The sequence below is a fragment of the Oryza sativa genome, chromosome 9 (genome assembly GCF_034140825.1).
Source record: "Oryza sativa Japonica Group chromosome 9, ASM3414082v1".
Lineage (NCBI taxonomy): Eukaryota > Viridiplantae > Streptophyta > Magnoliopsida > Poales > Poaceae > Oryza > Oryza sativa.
In genome coordinates, this window is record NC_089043.1 from 12,944,495 (window position 1) to 12,966,267 (window position 21,773).

General features: G+C 40.7%; 1 protein-coding gene, 1 long non-coding RNA gene and 2 pseudogenes across 4 annotated transcripts; 3 read left to right on the forward strand and 1 right to left on the reverse strand.

Moving 5' to 3' along the window:
* Positions 1–1,654: 1,654 nt before the first annotated feature.
* On the forward strand, positions 1,655–7,052 carry LOC4346693 (polyadenylate-binding protein-interacting protein 8). Of its 3 annotated transcripts, none has more exons than XM_066303915.1 (10): positions 1,655–2,217; positions 3,824–3,946; positions 4,097–4,141; positions 4,775–4,850; positions 4,958–5,070; positions 5,178–5,237; positions 5,334–5,381; positions 5,661–5,746; positions 6,393–6,454; positions 6,550–7,052. In XM_066303915.1, the coding sequence occupies exons 1-9, from the start codon at positions 1,804–1,806 to the stop codon at positions 6,415–6,417; spliced, it is 990 nt and encodes a 329-aa protein (XP_066160012.1). In that variant the 5' UTR covers positions 1,655–1,803; the 3' UTR covers positions 6,418–6,454; positions 6,550–7,052. The 3 variants fall into 3 exon arrangements, with proteins under 3 accessions (XP_066160012.1, XP_066160011.1, XP_015611353.1); XM_066303914.1 differs by having other exon boundaries at positions 5,661–5,729; XM_015755867.3 differs by having other exon boundaries at positions 1,656–2,190; positions 5,661–5,729.
* Positions 7,053–9,228: 2,176 nt separating this feature from the next.
* The window catches only part of LOC136351795 (uncharacterized), a 72,396-nt pseudogene continuing 59,851 nt past the window's right edge, over positions 9,229–21,773 (forward strand).
* LOC136351796 (uncharacterized) lies at positions 11,949–12,605 on the forward strand. Its single transcript, XR_010735009.1, has 2 exons — positions 11,949–12,176; positions 12,266–12,605. It is a non-coding gene; the product is annotated as an uncharacterized lncRNA (long non-coding RNA).
* LOC107277117 (proline-rich receptor-like protein kinase PERK15) lies at positions 18,952–21,625 on the reverse strand (annotated as a pseudogene).

Here is a 21,773-nt window from a genome sequence, read left to right on the forward strand (position 1 = left end):
GTGTATTTAGGGATAAAAACGGATCGGATATTTTCTTGACCGTTCAGCCGTTTCTACCAAATATGGCAAGTATTTTTTCTAACACCAGGAATATTAAATTAAATAGGATATGCTTTTATCTTAAAAACGGGTGAATGGGTTACCTAATACTTTTTTAGGTTATCTAAAACTCGTACTATTATCTAAAACCGATATTCGGATTAACAGATTTCTAGATTATATCACCATACTACATGACCGAATCTCACACCATCATAGTCTAGGATTTTTTTAGACTTATAAGCTAACTTATAAGATAAAAAGTCTACTCCTAACCAACAAAGCAAGTTTTTTGTTTGGTTTTTTTTAAAGCCATATAAACCAAAAGCTCCATCATTTTCTTCAACAGAATGCATTAATTGTCCTGCGATCTCATTGTTGAAGAAGCTTTTTTGGTTTACGTGATCAAAGTGGAGGTATGACTCAAGCATTAAATAATTAAAATATTAGGACTTTAAATAATCGACCGGCTTATAAAACATATAAGCCAAAAGGTTGACTTGAAAAGCCAAGCCAATAAATCTAAGCCCAAATAAAGAGAGCCTAAGCAAGTAGCTTATTGCTCTTTTTAACTTCCGAGGCCCTCCAAGCACGTGGATGGGAGCATAACTGGCATCATTATTTAATGCATGCCGGCCTATCCGATAATTTCGACATGTTCATAAATCGAGCTGTTCCACTCCCATATCATTTCCGACATCCGTGTATATATCCAAAAGTGTACGGTGTAAGATATAGTATGATTATAACCGTACGTCTAAGTACACTATGTTTTTATCCCTACATATATTGATGGATGCTATCTTCCTAAAACTAGCTACTACCCTTGTCCTAAAAAGATTTATTTTTCTAGATGAGTTTCCATAGTTACGTTTCCACATTTTGTGTAGAAAAGTGAACTCCTTTTTGAAACAGAGACAACACCAGAAATAGTAATAATATATCAGTATATATGGAGATGATTTATCCCGTCATGATATCATTCTAGCCTTAGCTAGCTTTGCAGATAAAATGGATATGGATTACTCCAAATCAAAATGGTTCTTTGGCATCATTAAATCTATCTCAGAAATTTATACTGCATCAATGCACTCCAACCTAAAACTAATCTCATTTCCCCCATTTTTTTTCTTTTTCGCTTTTCCAGACGACCAAACGAGACGCACGCATAGCGTCTCTCGTCACGAGAAAAACCAAAACGACAGTAAAGAGCGCTCGCGTCATCACTGACATAAGGGCCCCCACCCCCCTGGTTGGCCCCTAGTGTCATTGACCTAGTCAGATGGACTTCCTGACCTCGGAGACCGCACACGCGACCCGACCCGCGCCTCTCGCTGACCGCCCTGGCCCACGCCACCCGTGGGGCCCACACGTCAGCAACTCACCCCGCCCCCACACCCCTCCTCCACAGCTGTCGCGTGCCAAACAGAGAGACGGAACTCTTCCTCTCGCCGACCGGTGGGACCTCCCGACCGGCTCACCGACCCACCGCGGTCGCTGACAGTGGGGCCCACATCCTCGCGTACCCCACCTGTCGGTGAGTGTGGCGTGCGTGGCCACCGGTGGCGGCGCAGGGCGTCACTGAGGGTGAGGCGCTCGCGCTTGCGGTTGTAGCATATAAAGCACGCCGCGTTCACATCGTCGTAGTGCCAAATCTACCAACTCTTCTCCCCTCCCCCTCCTCGCGATCTCGCGCTCTCGACCTCGTCGCCGCCGCCGATCGCCGCCGCCGCAGCCGCAGCCGGACGGAGAGTCGGAGACCGTATGGAGGTGATGGGAGCGGAGGAGGCGAGGACTTCGAGGGTGGTGGTGGCGGCGGCGGGGCGCAGCCTCAACCCGAACGCGAAGGAGTTCGTGCCGCGGTGGCACCGCCACGCCGCCGCCGCCGACGACGACGACGCCGCCAGGAGGACGAAGCTCTCCGCGGACGCGCCGGAGTTCGTCTACGAGGGGTTCTGGCGAGGCGTTGATGGTCTCACCGGCTACGGCTACGGCTACGGCGACGGCCACGACGGCGCGCCGGAGGAGCTCGTCGTCGTCGTCTCGGAGCGCCTCAACCCGGACGCGCCGGAGTTCACCGCCGCCGCCTCGATCCGCCGGAGAAGATCGCCGGGGAGCGGGAATGGCATCTCCTCCACCCGCCACTGGAGTGTAAGCAAGAGCCGCTTCTTGCACTCCGTAATTTCTTCCTTCGATCTCTTTCAGATCACAAATCGTCGATGAAACTTGATTTTGGTTTCGATTTCGATTTCTCGTTTCAATCGTGTTCGTATGATTTTGATTTCGATTTCGATTTCGATTATTTCTCGTTTCAATCTTGTTCGTGGCGTCTTGGTTTACAGTTTTTTGGGTTTACGCTTTCCTTTTCGGGTGGCGGTAGTTGCATGTGTTGAAAATCAGGGCGAAGAGGCGCAGATCGGTGGGGGAGGGGGTTTATGTTTTTGGTATAGGGATAGCGTCAGATCGAGGTGGTTGCTTATTTACTGTGAGCTGCAAGAAAGACAAGAGGGAGTTGTTGCATGCTTTGAGTGTCTCTCTCTTTGTACATTTGAATACAAGGAGGGTTTATCATCTATTATTGAAGACAAGAAAAGGAAAATTCTATGCATACGTACTAAATTTTGTTTTACTAAACTCTTACTAACATCAACGTGTTACGCTGTGAGTATATCTAGATTTTCTATAACTTCCATCTATCTAACTTGAACGGTTGAGATCATTTTTTGTAAGAGTTTTGTAAAAGAAAATTAATACGTGTAGCAATACTCAAAAGAAAACTAGTGAGACTGAGAGAACCTGCCCGAGAGGACTAGGATACATGGCACCTCTATATATTATTAATAGAAAAGAAAGCTTTGAGAGAATTTGTGTTGGACACATGGCACCTCTCTATATATTATTAATAGAAAAGAAGGCTTTTGAGAGAATCTGTGTTCGAGAGGACTCGTTCTCTTGAGTACTTCTCTCTTGTTGGTGATTATTATTCATTCCATGATATATATATATATATATATATATATATATATATATATATATATATATATATATAAAGATATATATATATATATATATATATATATATATATATATATATATATATATATATATATATATATATATATAAAGAGACAGAGATATCATGCATTTTTTTTCTAGGGTTCAATTTTTAGGGGAGATAGATCCATGTTTGGGGGCATGATCTGTGATATTATCTGGTTTGATGTGACGGTCACATGAAAGAAACTACTTCAATCTTTAGATGCTTGATTTGATTTTGGTTCTTCAGGCAGGGTGGAAACTGAAATAGTCTTTCCCCTTGGTTTGGGACTTTTTCTTCTTTGTCTTAATTAGATCTTTTCCTATTTAGTCCGTTTCCACTTTTGGTTCGTCCTTTTTCCCCCTCTTTTGGCCATGAATAGCTACTTTCCTAAAGTTCCATGGATGCATACATGGTGCATATATATGTCACTAATGCTCTCTCTCTCTCTCACTATGATCTACTATATACTCCCTCTATTTTTTAATAGATGACGCCATTGACTTTTTCTCACATGTTTAACCATTCGTCTTATTCAAAAAATTTACGTAATTATAATTTATTTTGCTATGAGTTGTTTTATCACTCATAGTCAAACATGTGAGAAAAAATCAACGGCGTCATCTATTAAAAAACGGAGGCAGTATTATATTACGGTGCCATCATATATATTCCATCTTAGACAAATTCCTAAAATTTTGAGGTCCCTAATTAATTAATTCCTATCTACTGACTACATTTTTACAGAGGAGGGGTAGTAGAAACTTCTCCAGACAAGGAAGATCAGCCCCGTTTTCTTCTAGGGTGCGAAGGGCCCAGAAGGAAGAGTTTGTGAGAAGAACAATATTTGTCAGTGATATAGACCATACTGTAAGATACTGATATTTCCATGGATTGCAATGCGATGAATTTTATTTTCTATGGCTTGCATATATGGAGTAATTTGTCACATCCAAATATAATGTGTGACACTTCATTTGTTTCTGAAAGATAATAATGGTATGCATTTGTGTGTTTCAGGTTACTGAGGACATGTTAGCTGAACTGTTCGGGAGCTATTGCAGCGTACGCCTCTTCCTTCCCATGTGTATATATATGTGCCTGAGTAAACATTTTTTTAGCTCCACTATTTTTTTTATCCTTTTCTTTTTGCGAAACACAGTGTAGATGCAAGCGTTTATATAAACACGCGCACACTTAGCTTCACTAGTTTTCTAGGTATATAACTGTGATATGTATGGTGATTGAGTAAGACTGCTTTCGATATATATGAAAAACTTTTGATATTGTGATATATATCATTCATATGCATATGTATATAGTAACCAAAGCATCATCATTTGCAAGTGCCAAGCACAATTATGTTCATGTGACGCACTAATTTCTTTTTTATCCTTTGAAAGGCTTGAATCAGGTGGTGGAACGTACTCTTTAGAAGTATGTATATGCCAGTTTGTAAAATTTTATGGACATGCATGTTTACTTCAGAAGATTTTTGTTTATAACAGGGTCCTCTTAATTATTTGGTTCTAGCTAGTAAAGATAGTGTTTTCATAAAGTTAGATTTTAAGTGAAACGAATAATCGCTTCGTGCTATGCTGGGAGCAATCTAAAATAACATGATTTTCTCTAGTTTGTAATGTCCTAAACGCCTTAAAATTCGTTGCTCTAGTTTAATTTGTCCATATGTTGCAACAGGTGGTGGTGGATTGCCGCATCTGTGGAGATCACTCATCTGGCCTTAGGTTTGCATTTATTGAATTTCAAGATGAGAGTAAGTGGCACATTTCAAACCTGAATCTTGTTTTTCATCAATACAAGTGAGAGGTTCATACAAATATAATCTGGAGATATAACATGGAAGCCCCCTTTTTTTTTCAGGTGATGCTTATGCTGCATTGGATCTTGATGGGTATGTTCTTGGCATTTGCCCTCTTAGGGTTTCACCTTCCAAGACTGCAATCATGCCTGTGAACCCTTCTTTTCTTCCTCAGGTCAGTACAGCCCAAGGAACCATGTTATTGCCATGATTTATAATCAAGATAGATCATCCCATTTTCAACATGTTGTGTACTCACTCTTAAATTAATTTGTTCGGTAGTCTGAAGCTGAGAGGGAGATGTGCTCAAGAACAATCTATTGCACAAACATCGACAAGAGTGTATGCGAAACCTTAATCCTCCTTGAGAAAAAATTCTCCAATAATTAAGCAGTTGTCTCCAATGTTAATAATTAAGTTCCTTGTTAACTTTTATAGGTCAATGTAACAGATTTGAAATACTTCTGCGAGGAACACTTTGGTCAGGTTAGAATATAATCATCTCATGAATTGATATTCCTCTTCATTAATTATTTTTCAGCAGCACACACTGTATATATTTGAGATTTATTCTGGTCCAACAAAAAATACCTCGAGATATCGGCACCTCATAGTACCAAATCGTTTTTAATCGTTGGATCTACCTGGATAGGATTGGCATTGTTGGACTGGAGCAAATCTCATATATATTTATCTGAATTTTTTGTACCGTAATATATTTATCTGAATTATCTCGCTTTCTTCCATTTCATGGATTATATGCAGGTTTTCCGCCTAAAACTGTTAGGTGATGATGGTCACCCCACCCGCATAGCTTTTATTGAGTTTGCTGAGGTGACTCTCTCAAATATGTCAGTTCTCAATGCAGTAATTTTCGCACATTGGTTGGCTTGAATTTAAGTATAGTAGATGGTGTAGGAGCAATGTAATAATAAACATCCTCATTAATTTCCTCATCCTAATAAGCAAGCTGTTCTTCTTAATGATCGATAATCGATCACTAGCTCTTGGTTTAGATCGTCCTAGCTTACAGCCCATTTATATGCATATATGTAAATGCCATGCACATACACTCGAATAATTAAGATTCTGTACTTCTATTGCTCATCATTACTTAGTTCTAAAAAGAAATATCAACAAAAGGTATACTAGATAGCTTGATTATGCTAACTAGTACTAGAATAACCGTCAGACCTGTAATTTATAATTTGTTCATTCAATGGCATTTTAATTAAGACCTACATCTCATTCCTTAGATATATAGTATAACATGGAATTCAGAATATACATAAATATGAAATCTCCATATAACACATAAACTTTTCATGTATTCTTTAATTTGAAACAAGAGGGTGCGAGTGAGTGTTTTTGGCTATGTGCACTGTGTAGTTATGCAGAGGCTGGGAGTGTACGCACTTAGTAGAGTTGTATATATCTTCTCAATTGTATAATTGGTTAGTTCAATAAAAAACTTATATTATCTAAAAATATTTTCAGGTTGATGGTGCTATTAACGCCCTGAACTCCAGTGGCATATTTGCAAGTGGCCAGCCTATCAGGTTCAATAATCCTTACTATACCGGATAAAATTTTACATGCACATATCACTATGCATGTCCATGTAAACAACCTTTTGTTTGTGATCTACTTTCAGGGTGTGCCCTTCAAAGACGCCGATCAGGAGCGTCGCGTCCTACTACTCCACATCAGCTAATACCATGACATCGAACTGACCGTCATCTGGCGTGTCTCCATTGCCGTTCAATTGATCGACATCGCCTGGAGATATCTGCTACATATATATATATATATATATATATATTTATTTATTTATCAGTTCATCATATGCTGCAGTACTGCATGTATGGTGTTGCTTCAGCTAGTTGTAGTTTCGATCCCTGTTGAGTTTCTCCTTCAAAGAACCTGCATACTGTGAATCTGTGATCGACCGGCCTGAAGACAGACAGCTGAAATGGATTGATTTCTTACTTGTCCCTGGTCATGTATGTGCATGTGTGATGAGGAGATTGCTTGGTTGTAGTGTACCTGAGACTGTATCCATTGTTAATTCCTCCAGAGAGTTGTGTTTTCTGTTGTCTCAGCTGTGTACCAAATATTTATACTTGGTCGGCTTTAATTTCTTAATTAGTCTCTTTATTGATAGCTTGGCATCAAATGGTTTCACCAGCATGGGTAGTAATTCTTCTTTTCTCTGAACATGGTGAAAATTATAGCTGAACTTCGAAAGTGCAAGGCTGCAGACACATGTATTGATACTTTTCTTTGTAGGTTAACTAATGTTTATCTATGTGACTTTAATTGCTTAGAACATCAGGCAGCCAAAAGTACTGTAAAGGAGAAAAATGGCAAAGGTCGATGTAAGATAATAACGTCAGTCAAAAGAGCATTTGTTTTGTCACTGACTATCTAGGTATATATATTCTTGAGTAATTTTTTTTAAGAAACGACGCTCACAATACGTGCACACTTAGAGCATTTGTTTTGTCACTGACTATCTAGGTATATATATTCTTGAGTAAATATATATTTTTTAAGAAACAACGCTCACAATACATGTGCACTTACCCCTATGATAACACACACATCTTGAAATTGACAAAGTTAGAAACCGAATGAGCAAAACATGAACGAGATATATTTATCTTCAACGTAAGTATGAGTTATGTTGGATTGCTTGAGATTCATTCGAGGGTGTATAGATCTTAACATGGAACAACAATTGTACCCTCTTGTTACATATTATAAGACATTTTGGTTTTTTCATCTCTTGTCTAACTAATATTCATGTAAATGTGGATATATACATATATGAAACATATACATAAATCCATATATAAATCTATTCAAAATCTAAAACGTCTTGTAACGCGAAACAAAGCAAAAGTGGCTAGTACTCCCTCCGTCCCTAAATATTTGACGCCGTTGAACTTTTTTAAACATGTTTGACCGTTCATCTTATTCAAAAACTTTTGTGAAATATGTAAAACTATATGTATACATAAAAGTGTATTTAACAATGAATCAAATGATAGGAAAAGAATTAATAATTATTTAAAATTTTTGAATAAGACAAACAGTTAAATATGTTTAAAAAAGTCAATGACATGTCAAATATTTAGGGACGGAGGGAGTACTAAATTTGAAGTTTAGAATGAACTGATGAGAGCATCTCCAACAAAGGGCTAAAATTAAAGCCCCAAAAATCCTATATTAGGGACAGCCAAAAACTAATTTGGCCTATAAAACACCCCCTTCTCTGAGAGATGCCTAAAATTTTAGTTCCCAAAATTTTAAAATTTGCCACATCATCACTGGTGGGCCCTTCTCAACTAATTTTGTGCGGGTTCGTTATTATGACGTGCGATCACGGAGGGGAGGTCGCGCTGGAAGCTCAGATCGCGCTGGACGTTGTCAAGTTCAGTGTTGTTTGCAATTTGCAAAAGCTTGGATGCAGCACACAGCCAATCAATACAGGTTTAGGGAAAAATTGCTGACGGTGACATGAAAGACCAAGGCACTGCACATCATCAGTTCAATTCGGATTTGAGGATCCTGAAGATTGCAGAATATTTCATTAATGCTCTGCTTATGTGAAAACTATGTCAAAATATATTTGTCAGTGATTGATCCAGTCGTCTCCGCCGTGTTGCTGCATGCATGCACTTCGCCACTCCTGTCGTCGGCCATCCATGCTTTGTGGCATGAGGTGCCATACAATTTATTTCCGAGATCGCGCGGAGGGGACTGGGCTTTGGTCAATCGCGAGATCGCGAGTAATCCTAGTCGCGTGCGAGATCATGACTGAGCCCGTTCGTGAGGCTATATAAGGCGCAGCGATATGATATCTAACGAAGGACACAGTGCTGCAGACGCACACAGAGCTGTTCCTCTCTCAGCGCCGGCGGCATTAGCTTTTCGCTCAACTAGGCAACGGCAGCGAGCAGCAACGATTGGTGACAGGTACAAGCACTTGTACAGTGCGTATAAACTATACGAGCACAGGTAAAATTTTTTGCTAGCAACCATGTTTTTGCTTTGTTGAATTTTTTTTTTATGTTTTTGGTCTCACAATGTTTTTATGGAATAAAAAACATAATTCGATATGATGAATAAATATTTGGAAAAACGGAAGGCCTAGCTAATGCTCTACACGACCGTGTCATCAATCTGCAGATTAATATCTAGACGACCCTCAATGTTATGATTTTTTCCGGTCAATGACATTTTTCTTTAATTTGATCTGACAACGTCGCAAGGGGAAAAACTTAATTTGTTGTGATGAATAATGGTTTGACAGTTGATTTGATCCAAGATGAGTCGTCCTCGCTCCTCGTTTCAGCGGCTTGTGGATGAATCATCGTCTGACGATGACGACGATTTTTTTTTTTGCCGCGGCACAAATCGTCCATAGCTATTGGCACTCTGTCAATGCACCAAGATATGGTGGGTCTGTCATGGGACATAAAGTGGTTGATCGCAATAGAGAAGCACGGCACTTGAGATTATACCAAGACTACTTGGACGGAAAGTCATCAGCATTGCTAATGTTGTTAGAGCAGGTACAATAGCAGGCTATAAGCCAACTATAAATATATTTTAAAGAGATAAAATAAGATAGAGAAGAGCAGCGGGCTGCAGATCTGTAGTCAGCTGCAGCACGGACTCCAAGACGTAATGTGTGTATGATAGGTGTGACCATGTATTAATAGTATAGTAAGCAACTATTGTATGAATTGACTATTATATTGGCTATAGATGATTTGGAGCTAGCAGTGGGCTATACTATTAAACTTGCTCTCAGTGATATGCATTTACTCCTCAACATTGCCAGCTAATTAATTTAATATAATAAAAAATTATAGTGGACCACCTATTTAATTGACCTATTATATATAGATGGACCACCTCGCTATTGTCTCCATATTATAATATAATCTCCAAACAAAGCAAACGCAGAAAATAAAACAGATCGATTCGACTCCCCCAATTAGTGCAGCCGAAGAGAAGAGAAAGATAGCCGAGAGAGAGGGAGATTAAATAGATGAATCTCCCTCGATCGAACCACACAAGGATGAACTGGAGGCAGGGGCAGCATTGCAGTTACCTCGTCCGTGGCGCTGATGGTGGAGAAGGGTCGACGGCTGCGGAGAAGCATCCGCAACTGCATCAGCACGGCGTGGCGGAGCGACATCAGGGAATCCACCTCTCTCTCTGTCTCTCGTCTCGTAGAGGAAGAACAAGGCTAGGGTTTCGATCGTGCGGAAGAAGAACGGGAGGATATAGTACTATTTGTTTCTTTTCCTTTTTTTCCCTTTATCTCTTCTTTAAATTAAATAAAAAAATATATAAAAACACTTATCCGCTTCCCGTCCCTAATAGGAGTACTAACAAACAGCTGTACTGTCCTATCCTATATATTTAATGTATTACTGCTATATTATTAATTACTAGAAAATTACCCGTGCGTTGCAACGGGTAAATACGTTTTCTTAGTGATTGAAACATTGCGATCACTATACTTTATGATTAAAAAATTTAATGAAAATCCTAACACTGAGATTGCTATCCATTATAATTAAAAATTTAATGAAAATCATTCCTTCGTTTTAAACCGAAAACTCACTCGTTCCTTCCTTTAAATCCCTAGGCCATTATGTAACCTCCACTCAGGCTGCCTCACTTTGAACCAGCCAACAAGTAGAGCCGCAGGCTCAGAAGATTATTGTCTTTAACCTCCCAAAGATAGACCAATGCCCATACGACGTCGGAGCAGATCTTTCCCATCAAATCTGACTGAATTTTGCTCGATCTCCCAAAATTGGTTGAGGGCTTTCAATCCACTCGATCTACTCTTTCCGTCTTCCAAAATCAGAGGTAAAACTCACGATAAAAACAACCGGGGAAGATCGCCTATAGTCGGAGATTAAATCTGGTAAATTAAAAGTCGCATCAAAAGGGGAAATCATGTAGAAAATGATGAGAGAAGAGCGGGGAATCGATTTTTTAATCAATTAGAGTAGATAATGCGCAATCGACATGAAGGCGGCATGGCGCTAGGGTTCGGCCCGGGCAGCGGCAGGAGGTGCGCGGATGGCGCGGTGGAATAGATCGGGGAATAAAACGGCCAAAAAAAACCCAGACGGAAACTGAAAAAAAAATGGACCAAAAAAAACCAGACGGAAATTGAAAAATAAATGGACAAAATAAAGCGGTGCAATAGATATCAGTTGGGATCGGGATAAAAAAGCTGCAACAAAAGAAATGATAGAAACCGAAATAAAACAAACAGACCGAAATAAACAGAAGCTGTGATTGTGGCGTGTTCGCGAGTCGGACAATGCGCGGGAGTAGATAAAAAAAATTAAAAACCTAACTCGATACCTAATCCAACATGGATGACGTACTAAAATTCTGGCAAAAATATCTTTAATTTTTATAATAGTAAAGATAAAAAAAAACTCGTGGAAATAAATTATATACTTGCTCACTGATATATTAGTACAATTTTTTTTATACTAGAAAAAATGCCCGTGCGTTGCAACAGTTAAAAACATTTTCCAGTGGTACAACCGCTATTAGAAACTGAGCTATATTAGTAAGTTGTTTGGATTCAAGGGTTATTTTGAGAGCTATTTGACCTTTAATGTATCTTTCCATGGAGAGATATAGAGAAAAGATATTTTTTTAGCGGGCCTACCCAAAATAGCCCCAATTAGCACCTCTTGGGTGGGATATTTTTTGGGTGGGTTATTTCCAAATAGCCCTCAAATAACTCATCCTTTTGGTTCTTTTTGGGTTATTTGGGCTATTTGAGGGAGGGCTAGCCATTATGTAGTCCTAGTATACTCTCTCCGTCCAAAAAACCCAACCTATAATGAAATGAGATATATTTAGCACAATGTGTCAACCTCGTTGTATTAGAATATGTCACATCACATCTTAAGTTTTTTTTACTGAGGGAGTAATTAGTAGTAGTACTCCATATTTGTTTTGTTATTATTCTTTTGTGAGAGAGAATTAAATTGCTACTAGAAACGAAGAGGGAGACGGGTAAGATGGGCCGTGCTGAGCCTGGGCCTGTGGCAGAGAGAGGGAGAGAGATATATGCGTCAGATGGAACCCTAACTGAAAATCCGAAATCCATCCATGTCCAAGTCGATGTCGTTCGCCGGAACAAGGATGATGGCCGCGGCGGCCCGGCGCGCCGTCCACTCCCAGCCTCCGTCCGGCCCCCTCACCGACATCGCGGAAGAATCGCAGGTTGAGATCGTCTGTTTGTTTGGTTGGTTTTGGGGATCGATCGATCTTTGGTTGCTGCTCATCAGTTGATTAATTGAATTGATCGCTAGGTGATCAGCTCCCTTTATGAGGTGGCAAAGGCGAAGAATCTTTCCCGGGTGCCACGGCAGTTGGATCCTTCGACGCGGGTGCACATCGCTCTAGATATCGAGCACAAAATCAGCATGATCAGGATCGGTGCTAGTCCTTCCGAACCGCAAGGATTTATTTATTTCTTAAAATATACTAATACTCTCTCTATTCCTAAATATTTAACGCCGTCGACTTTTAGTTTACTAGCACCCTGCCCGAGATTTTATTGAGGAAAAGGGGATGGCGTCAACGAAATTTCTTGACATGGGTTAAGATAAACATCAATCTTCCGTGCGATATTATGGAGGAAGTTACTAATCTGACCCAAAAGAAATAATAATACTCCCTCCGTCCCAAAGAATAAATCCTAGAAACGGATGAGATATTTATTTGTACTACGAATCTGTACTGAGAAATATCTTATTTGATTATAGGTTCTTATATTTTAGGACGGATGGAGTAATAAAAATAAGCTTTAATGACTCACTCACCGAAGCAACAGGTTCAAATGATCGACAGCATAGATGAAACCCATTTGTGATTGATTCCAAAATAGAAACCTGAATAATAGATAAACTGATCAGTCATTAGCATAATCTACTGTACTATTCTACCTTGAATTATGGCGCTGGTCAAGGACCGCTATATAGGTGTATGCTAGTACTGATCGCTGACATTTACAAACTAAGTAAAATGATCAAACTCCTTTCTGAACCTAAGCCAGCAAAACAGACAACGTTGATCATTTTCTGTTGAATAGCGTCCTCAACAAGCGGTGCATTTTCGGTCGAGCATCTTGAGAGAACGCAACACAAGAGAGAGCGATGTTTCAGGACCGACAAAATCTGCTGTGGATAGCAACTGAATTTCTGGAGACCGAACGACTGCCCCATCTGATCAGGGGCTGCCTGAAAGACCAAGAGCCTGCTTGCCTAACATCGTGGCCGTGGGCCAAGCAGTTTTCTCTCATAGATAAGAATATCCTGCTCTTAGCACCGGTTTTCACTTCGTGTAGCAGATGCCATCACTGACCGATGGTTTCCCAGTCAAAAGTTCCAGCAAGTTGTCTCCAAAACTATAAATACTGGCAGCCATCGCCAACCTCATTGTGTATGCATATTCTGCAATCATAATTCAACAGAATTTAGTTTCAGTACATATCTGATATCCCATAGATTTCGGCAAGTGTTATCCGCTAGATGACGGGAGGGGGATGGGGGAAGAAGAAGGGCGGGAGAGGCGCTGGGAGGGGGAGGGGATTAGGTGACTGGTGCGCGGGTAGGGGTGGCGCTGGCAGCAGAGGACGTGATGTCATGATAGGAATCGGATGCGGATGAAGCTTAGAGAAACGACGGACGGAAAATCTGTGGCAATTGGAAAAATACGAATTTTTTTAAGTATATATAGGTTAGATATGCATAATAAAAATGATGATACGTATGATGAACTAAAAATTGATCTTGGTTTGCGTTGCAGATCACTCCGTGGGGACATTTGGTTTGACAACTGTTGGGCAAACAATCTTTCTTTAGTTTGTCTTTTATCCACATTGTTTGGGGTGTGTGAGGCTCGAGCCAAGGAGAATCAACAGTCTGACCATATGTCCTCCTCGTCACCACCCTCGTAATAAATTATTATGTGTAAAATCATGAGTTCAAATGGATTTTATTAGATTATAGTATAATATGTACGTCTTGTTATCTTCATTATGATTTTACCTCTTGTGGTATTTATGTACTCCCTCCTTTTCACAATGTAAGTCATTCTAGCATTTTTCACATTCATATTGATGTTAATGAATCTAGACAGATATATCTAGATTCATTAACATCAATATGAATATAGGAAATGCTAGAATGACTTACATTGTGAAACGGAGGAAGTATTATTAGTACCAACCTCCTTAATTTAAACCTTGTGTGTTCTTAATGCATTACTACCTCCTTAAATTTAAGCCTTGTGGTCTTTATTATTAGTACCTCAGTAATTTAAGCCTTGTGGTCTTGATGTACTAACCTCCTTAATTTAAAAGCCTTGTTGTCTTGATCCATTAGTACCTCCTTACTTTAATTTGTAGGCAGTGTCACAACTTAAGAGTTAAGAGTAACTTTAAGTGGTACAACTATATGTTTGTCTCGAACTTTTTTATTTGTGCATGACTCCATGCACCCAAATACAACTTGCTCACTTACTTTCATGATGCCTTGTGGTGAACTGTTTGCTATGTTGTTAAGATTGCTGAAATATTTGTGGTTAAGACGCATCTTTGTTCATTGTTACCGACAGTTAATTGATGCTTTATGAACCTCCTATTCTCAAACAGCTTCCTAGCAAGATGATATCTTGTTACTTTTTTTTTTTTTTGCCTATAAGATGTGCTTGTTTTCCTAGGTGGCTGGGCTGGTGCCAAGCGCCTAGTCATTCTTGGTGGCTGCCAAGCTTCTTGTTTGGTGTTATTCGTGTTAAGTGATGCATAATTGCGATGAGCAGGTGCTTTTGTTCAAATAATGGTTCATACTGCAATTTCCATCGGGTGTCCTTTCAGCAGATATTTCAGTGCTATTGGTTATGATTACCTGTTGTTATTTTGCTCCGACGTGTACAATAAAATCGCCGAGGCTGAGAGCCTTTATGAGGCACAAGCACAAGTATAGCAATCACCTTATAGTATCACCCTTATACTAAGTGGAAAAACAAAACTTGTACACCGTAATAACCCCTCAATTTTTTTCTTTAAACCGTCTGCTTTATATCCTAATAACTCAATTTTAGTATCACGCTTACTATGGCAAATGCTGTAACTAGAAAATGTGGAGTGAAGCTGAGATTTGTAGGTCAGTGCCTGTTTAGCACAGCTCCATCTCTTTTAAAGTTAGAGTCAACTAAACAGTTTCAGCTCCACCTAAAATGAGAGCGGAGTTAGGTAGAGTTTTATCATAAAATGAACTAGAGATGTGAAGCTAGGTTTAGACAGCTGTACAACTCCACTTCAGACCAACTCTTATAACTAAATTTAAAAATTTGAGCTCTACCAAACAGGCTGTCTGTACTACTACCCGCTTGATTTTGCAAATGCACTACACGCTAGCTGCTTTCTGTTCCGGGGTTCGAACGCGAGCTGCTCGATCAGCTGCGAATGACTAATGTAATTTTGGAAACGGATGCTGAATTCTTGTCTGCGCGCATGCCCTTTGCGCCATGTACTGCTTCCTAGTACTGTCCTCGGTCTTGTAAACTTGGCCAATGTTTAGATTCCACCTAAAATTTTACATCACGTTACATCGAACGTTTGAACACCTGTATAAAATATTAAATATAGGCTAAAAATAACTAATTGCATATATTGTGAATAATTTGCGAGATGAATCTTTTAAACCTAATTGCTCTATGATTTGACAATGTTGTGTTACAGTAAACATTTGTTAATGATGGATTAATTAGGCTTAATAAATTTGTCTCGTGGTTTACTGACAGATTATATAATTAGTTTTTTTTATTAGTGCCCAAACACTCTATGTGACATCCTATACAATATCCGATGTGGCATGTCAAAACGTTACACCCCTAGTCTAAACACCCCCTTTGTGTAGCACATAGTTTTGCTGCATATGGAATCATGTCTGCTGACTCGCATGAGTACAGGCACCCAACTTTGTATCTGATCGTGTCTTCAGGGATTCACCTAGAGTTAGTCTCTGTATACACGGTGAATTTGATGTTTCTATATTAAATTACAGTGATTTAAGATTTTAAATTTTTTATCTATATTAAGATTATTTAAATATTATCCACGTAATTGTAGGAATACCCAGCTTCAAAAAATCTTGAAATAAAGTTGTGTCAAAGAGGACTCTGTAGTGATGGTTAACGAAGGGCCATTTTGGTTTAATACCAAAAACATGCCCTACTAATTTATTAGCAAATGTAAATAGTTTGTGTGTTAGTTTAGATTGAGGTCAAATATTTGGTAGTGCCCCTATCCTATTTGGTTATATTTTAGAAGTTTCTTCACTAAACTATAATAATATTCCTTTATATTGGTAGCAATCCAAATGTTAGCTAAATAATTTTACCCTATCAATATTTTAGTAGTGCTAAAATTTACCTAGAGTGTGATATTACCAATGAATTGATAGGGTAAGGAACCAAACAAGCCCAAAAACCTCAGCTTCAAAAGAAAAAGAAAAAAAAAGAAGAATAGACTTCGCATACATGATGATCATCACCTGGTAATACAAATCGCCAAAGGATTAAAGCATCACCAACATAATGTATATAATCCACCCCAAAATTTTGTTTTGGTTTCTTAAACTGAAAATAGAAAGTGAACTCATCTCTTTAAGAGAAAGCCTAAATAAAAACTAAAAATGGACCATTCTTTTAAACTACCAATAGAAATCTCCCATTCCATCAAAGATCAACGCTGATCTCCCTCCCCAACGCCAATTTCCCCCACCACACCATCCCATGTCAGTTGTTCTTTCCCTCTCCCCTCTATTCCCCACTGTTGCTGCCCCCACCTCTCCCTACTTGCAGGGGCGGATCTAGAAAAAAATAGTAGTGAGGGCTGAATAAACTACATCATCATAAATCAAATCTCCAATCCCCACATCTTATGAATCTATGGAAAAAAAATAGTGGGGGCTTAAGGGGGTCTGCACTGTCCCGGGAGCGGTAGTGGGGTCTCAAGATCCCCCTCCCCCCAATTGTGAGTCCGCCCCTGCCTACTTGCCCTCGTTCTGCTAAAAAAATAGGAATATGAGTCGTCGAAACAACTTCCTTCAAATGCTACTAGACGATGAGTCTTCGTCGGATGACGACGATGAATTAATTTTTGAGGTAGTTGAAACAGTGTATGATAGTAACAGTTTTACATTTAGATGCAAAATTATTTTGCATCTAAAATGTTGAAAATGATTTTCATAAATTAGAAATACCAAAATTTTCCAACTAAAGACCTAGGTGAGTCTAATATAACTTGTGCCTATATGAAACTTTGTGAATAATTTAAACATTTTTCCTTTCTAACCCAAAATAAAAACATTTTGGATTTTACTTGCATTGCATAATAGGTCCTATAAATAAAATGTAGGGAGTGGCAAAGTTCTTCAATCATGGCCACACCTAGGAGGGGAAGCAAGGAGTTGAATTGAAGATGGGGGAAGAGAAGCTGTGAAGTGTTTTACAAGGATGTCGAGCTTGCCACCGTAGAGGCTGGCGACCTCGCGGAGCATGCGTTCCGGCTGGTCCCGGACGGAGACGTCGCGGACTGAGCCGGTGACGCGGAACCCCCTGCCCTCCCACTCCCTGAGGCGCTCGCCCAGCTCGGCCTCGTTCCTGGAGCAGGTATGCACGGCCGCCCCCAGCGCCGCCAGCTCGTCCACCACCGCACGCCTGCGCATGAATTCCCCGCGTTGATCGTAGAAGCAACAGAAGGCTCCGCGGCGGAGGTCTCCCTAGCCAGCGAGAAGGGGATAAGTGTGTTGGGGTGAGTATCCGATGCCGCCGGCAGGGTTTTAAATTTCGAAATTGCTATTTCTGTCGAGGACACTGAAATTTTAGAAATTTCGAATTTTTTTGACCGAAATTATTTAAAAGTTTAACTGATTTTGAATGAATTTGAATACAATTTGACAAATTCACAAAAAAATTGTAAAAAAACGAAAATTTCGGGCGAGATATGAGCTTGCCGGTGGGAGGGCAAAATTAACGAAATTTCAGAAATTTTGCAACGAAATTTCAAACCCTAGCCGCAGGTGTCGCCGGTAATGAGGGTCCTCTTGCTGGCCGAGGGGCCATCTTCCCGCATCGCCGCTGGCCATGGCCTTAGTACTGTGGTTCCTCTTTGCTCTAGCTATGGCAATCCTGTCCCATCTGTTTGCAGGAAGGATGGGGGTATTTTGCGAAGAAGTCCTATATCGGATCTGTTCTTTAGAAAAAACTCTTCGAAAATATATACTGTAAAGTTTATATAGTGTACAAACCTAGAAACTAACATTGGATAAAAATTGGACATATAAGATTTATTCACATCACTCTTAGTAAATTTTTCACTATTTGTAATTTTTTTATTAAGAGTATAAATTTTACTCACGATAATGTGGAGAAATTTCATACGTCTATTTTTTCATATAACGATTGTTTTATATTTACACTACTTATCGGTAGTTATTCGGTTGTTTTGTGAAAAGATCAGAACGCGGTAAGCCTGTAATGATCAGAAATTTTCACATAAGGTCTCCAGACTCGGGAGTCCGGCCGCTATGATCGATAGCGGTCCGGTCTCTACTACTCTCTCCGTTTTACAATGTAAGTCATTTTAGCATTTTCTACATTCATATTAATGTTAAAGAATCTAGACATATATATATATATATATATCTCTATTTAGATTCATTAACATCAATATGAATGTGAAAAATGTTAGAATGACTTACATTGTGAAACGGAGAAAGTATCAAGCTTCCTCCGGATGAACCGTGGGATGCTGGTCAGAGAGAGTTAGCCTGGAGCGTTGGCCAGTTCGGACTTCGGAGGATACAAAAAAGTATCTAAATTCACAACACAACCATTCTATTCATGTCTTCTTCACCAGCAACATCTGTTCAATCTCCAAATAATAATAATAATAAAGAAAAAAACCTAATTAAACAACATCTTCAGTTCACCTGCCTTTAGCGAGGCTTCGGTTGGCTTTGTCTGTAAGAGCTTGGTCGATCGCTGCTGTAATCGCTGCTAGTGTTTCCCTGACTCCCCGGCGCTCTTCTTGATCGTGGCCCGATGGACTCACCCGATTCCATGATGGAACTGTAGGTATCTTCTGCGTACGTAGTCCTAAATATAGAGTTTAGATCTTCTCCATGCGTTTGTCCTTGCAAGTGCTTCAGGATCTGAAAGGAGAAAAGGAACTTCTTGTCACATATAGGAGTATCAAATATCAGTTATTTGGTTATGTAGTTATTGTTCTATTTTATTCTGGAACAAGGCACTACCACTACTTGTACAGTTGTACTGAAGGTTTAGCAGTTTCGGTGTTTCAAACTCAAAACTTTTCAGGGAAGGAAACGAACCTGAACCATGGATGGACGCAGATGTGCTGATTGGCGCACGGCAGCGGCGGCACACTCCATCATTCGCATCATTTTGTTTTCATCATAATCATCTCCAATATCCGGATCAACAAGGATATCAAAGTTGCCTTCCTCCATAGCTTCTGAAATCAAGGGTTTTGCCTGAAGAAGCAAATTCAGAAATGTTCTATCAGGCTAGACATCAAAGTTCCTCTTAGAACTACATTTATTGGAGTGAAGGAAATGTATTAGATGTCAAGGAATGAATTTTGTCAAGATTCAAGAACTTCTTTTTGTTAGAAACTGACCCAACCAACTAACGTGCTGTCCATGTAAGACTCAGATGACTGAACCGGCAGCCTTCCAGTTATCAGTTCCAAGAGGACGACACCAAAAGCAAAGACATCGGCTTTGTCAGTAAGCTTCCCGCTAGACAGGAACTCTGGAGCAATGTACCTGCAGAAAAGAGGATTTGCTATGAATACAATGAGGGATAATATATACTTGTGCTATAGATATTCATGTTCAGAAATTAGAATGAACAAACTCGGAATACATAGGGAATGCTGAAGAGAAGTACTGACCCAAATGTGCCCATTATTCTTGTGGAAACATGGGTGTGGTTTCCTGGTTGCTACTTTGCTAGACCAAAATCTGCAACCTGCAAAGGATCAAGACATACTGAGTATAGGACTGTGCAATATAATGGCATATTGTTTGCAATTCAAACTTGTCCTGGGATTGCTTCAAAAAAAAAACTTGTCCTGGGAAAACCAGATCTTCTTGAAACGTTGAATAATATGTGCAGAGAGAGTACCTTGGGCTCAAAACCATGATCCAGAAGAATATTGGATGCCTTGACATCACGATGTATAATTTTAGGAGAACCTGAATAGTATAAACGGACTTTTTCGTATTAAATCACAGTTCAACACTAGATACGAAACTGAATATAAGTGTATAACGCGAAATGGATGGGTGGAGTAGAACTAACAGTCATCGTGTAGATAGGCCAAACCCCTTGCAGATCCCACAGCAATTTTCCATCTTTGCTGCCAATCCAGAGGTGGCCACTTGTCCCCTGAATTAAGTTCAACAGTAACATGATCAGATCAGAGTAAAAAACCAAGACTAAAAAAACATTGACTAAACAGTCAACGGATGCATTTGACAGAAGAAAAAACAAATATGTAAACCATTATTTTTTTTATTCATTTTAGATGTAGACATAGGTTTTATACCGTGTAAATGCGTGTCGAGCGTCTTGTTGGGGACGAACTCGTAAACCAGCAGCCTGTCGTTGCCGGAGATGCAGTATCCGACGAGGGAGACGAGGTTCCTGTGGTGCACGCGTGTGATGATGTCCGCCTCGGCGCGGAACTCGCGGTCGCCCTGCTTGCTCTCCGTCTTGAGCTTCTTGATCGCCACCTCGGTGCCGTCCTGCAGCCTCCCCCTGTACACGCACCCGAATCCGCCCTGCCCGATGACGTTGTCGGGGGAGAACCCGCCCGTCGCGGCGGCCAGCTGGTCGTACGAGAGCGAGCCGCCGTCGATGGAGATGGAGTGCGGGCGCTCGGAGCCGGCGTCGGAGAACGTGCCGCCGCTGGTCTGCGGCGCCGTCGGGTGGTGGTGCTGCTGCTGCATGAAGACGAATGGCAGCGGCGGCTGGTCACCTGCAAGCACCAAAGTGTGGTGGATATCTCCGACGACGACGACGACATGGACGTACGTACGTACACGACGTCGAACGTGACAAGAATCACAAGATGCGCGCACCTTTGTAGTAGGGGTTGGGGTTGTATAACATTGGCGGTGGTAGCGGAAGCGGCTGGGCCTGTTGCCGCCGCCGCCGCCGCCTCCATCGCCGGATCCAGAGCGCGAGCACGTACAAGCCCAAAACCAGACCGACAACCCCAGCGGCCACTTTGACGGCCACGGAATTCAAGAACGAGGGCGAGCCCGTCTGGGGTGCCGCGGGTGCCGGGTCGGACGCCGGGGCCGTCGTGATGATCTCGGTCACGGCACGGCGTGCTCTCTGCCCGTGGCCGGAGGAGATGACGACGACACCATGCACCGTCGTCGGTCCACCGGTGATGGTCACCAGGGCGGCCTTGGCGCGATCCACCACGTCATAGAGCCTCGCGAAAGCTGAAGGCTCTTCAGGGGGTACATACTGAGGCGGTGGGGGTACGAACGCTGCCGGCCGTGCCATCTCGGCCGGTTGGGAATACCGGAAACGCGCCCACATCACCCCGTCTGCGGTTGTGCGTGTGCACGGCTCGGTGCGCGCGAAACGGAGGCTTTTATAATGGGTTATGGCGAGAGATTTTTAGGTAAAAATATGTTAAATGTAATTATAGTATAAATATAGTGTAATTACATACTAACTATGTTTTTAATAGATCACATCGTTGAC

What these genes read in the sequence shown, in the direction of transcription:
- LOC4346693 (XM_066303914.1), top strand. Translation starts at nt 1,804, where the DNA reads ATGGAGGTGATGGGAGCGGAGGAGGCGAGGACTTCGAGGGTGGTGGTG. An exon ending in GCACAAACATCGACAAGAGT is followed by an intron (nt 5,238 to 5,333) that starts GTATGCGAAACC and finishes TAACTTTTATAG; the next exon opens with GTCAATGTAACAGATTTGAA. An exon ending in CTTTTATTGAGTTTGCTGAG is followed by an intron (nt 5,730 to 6,392) that starts GTGACTCTCTCA and finishes AAATATTTTCAG; the next exon opens with GTTGATGGTGCTATTAACGC.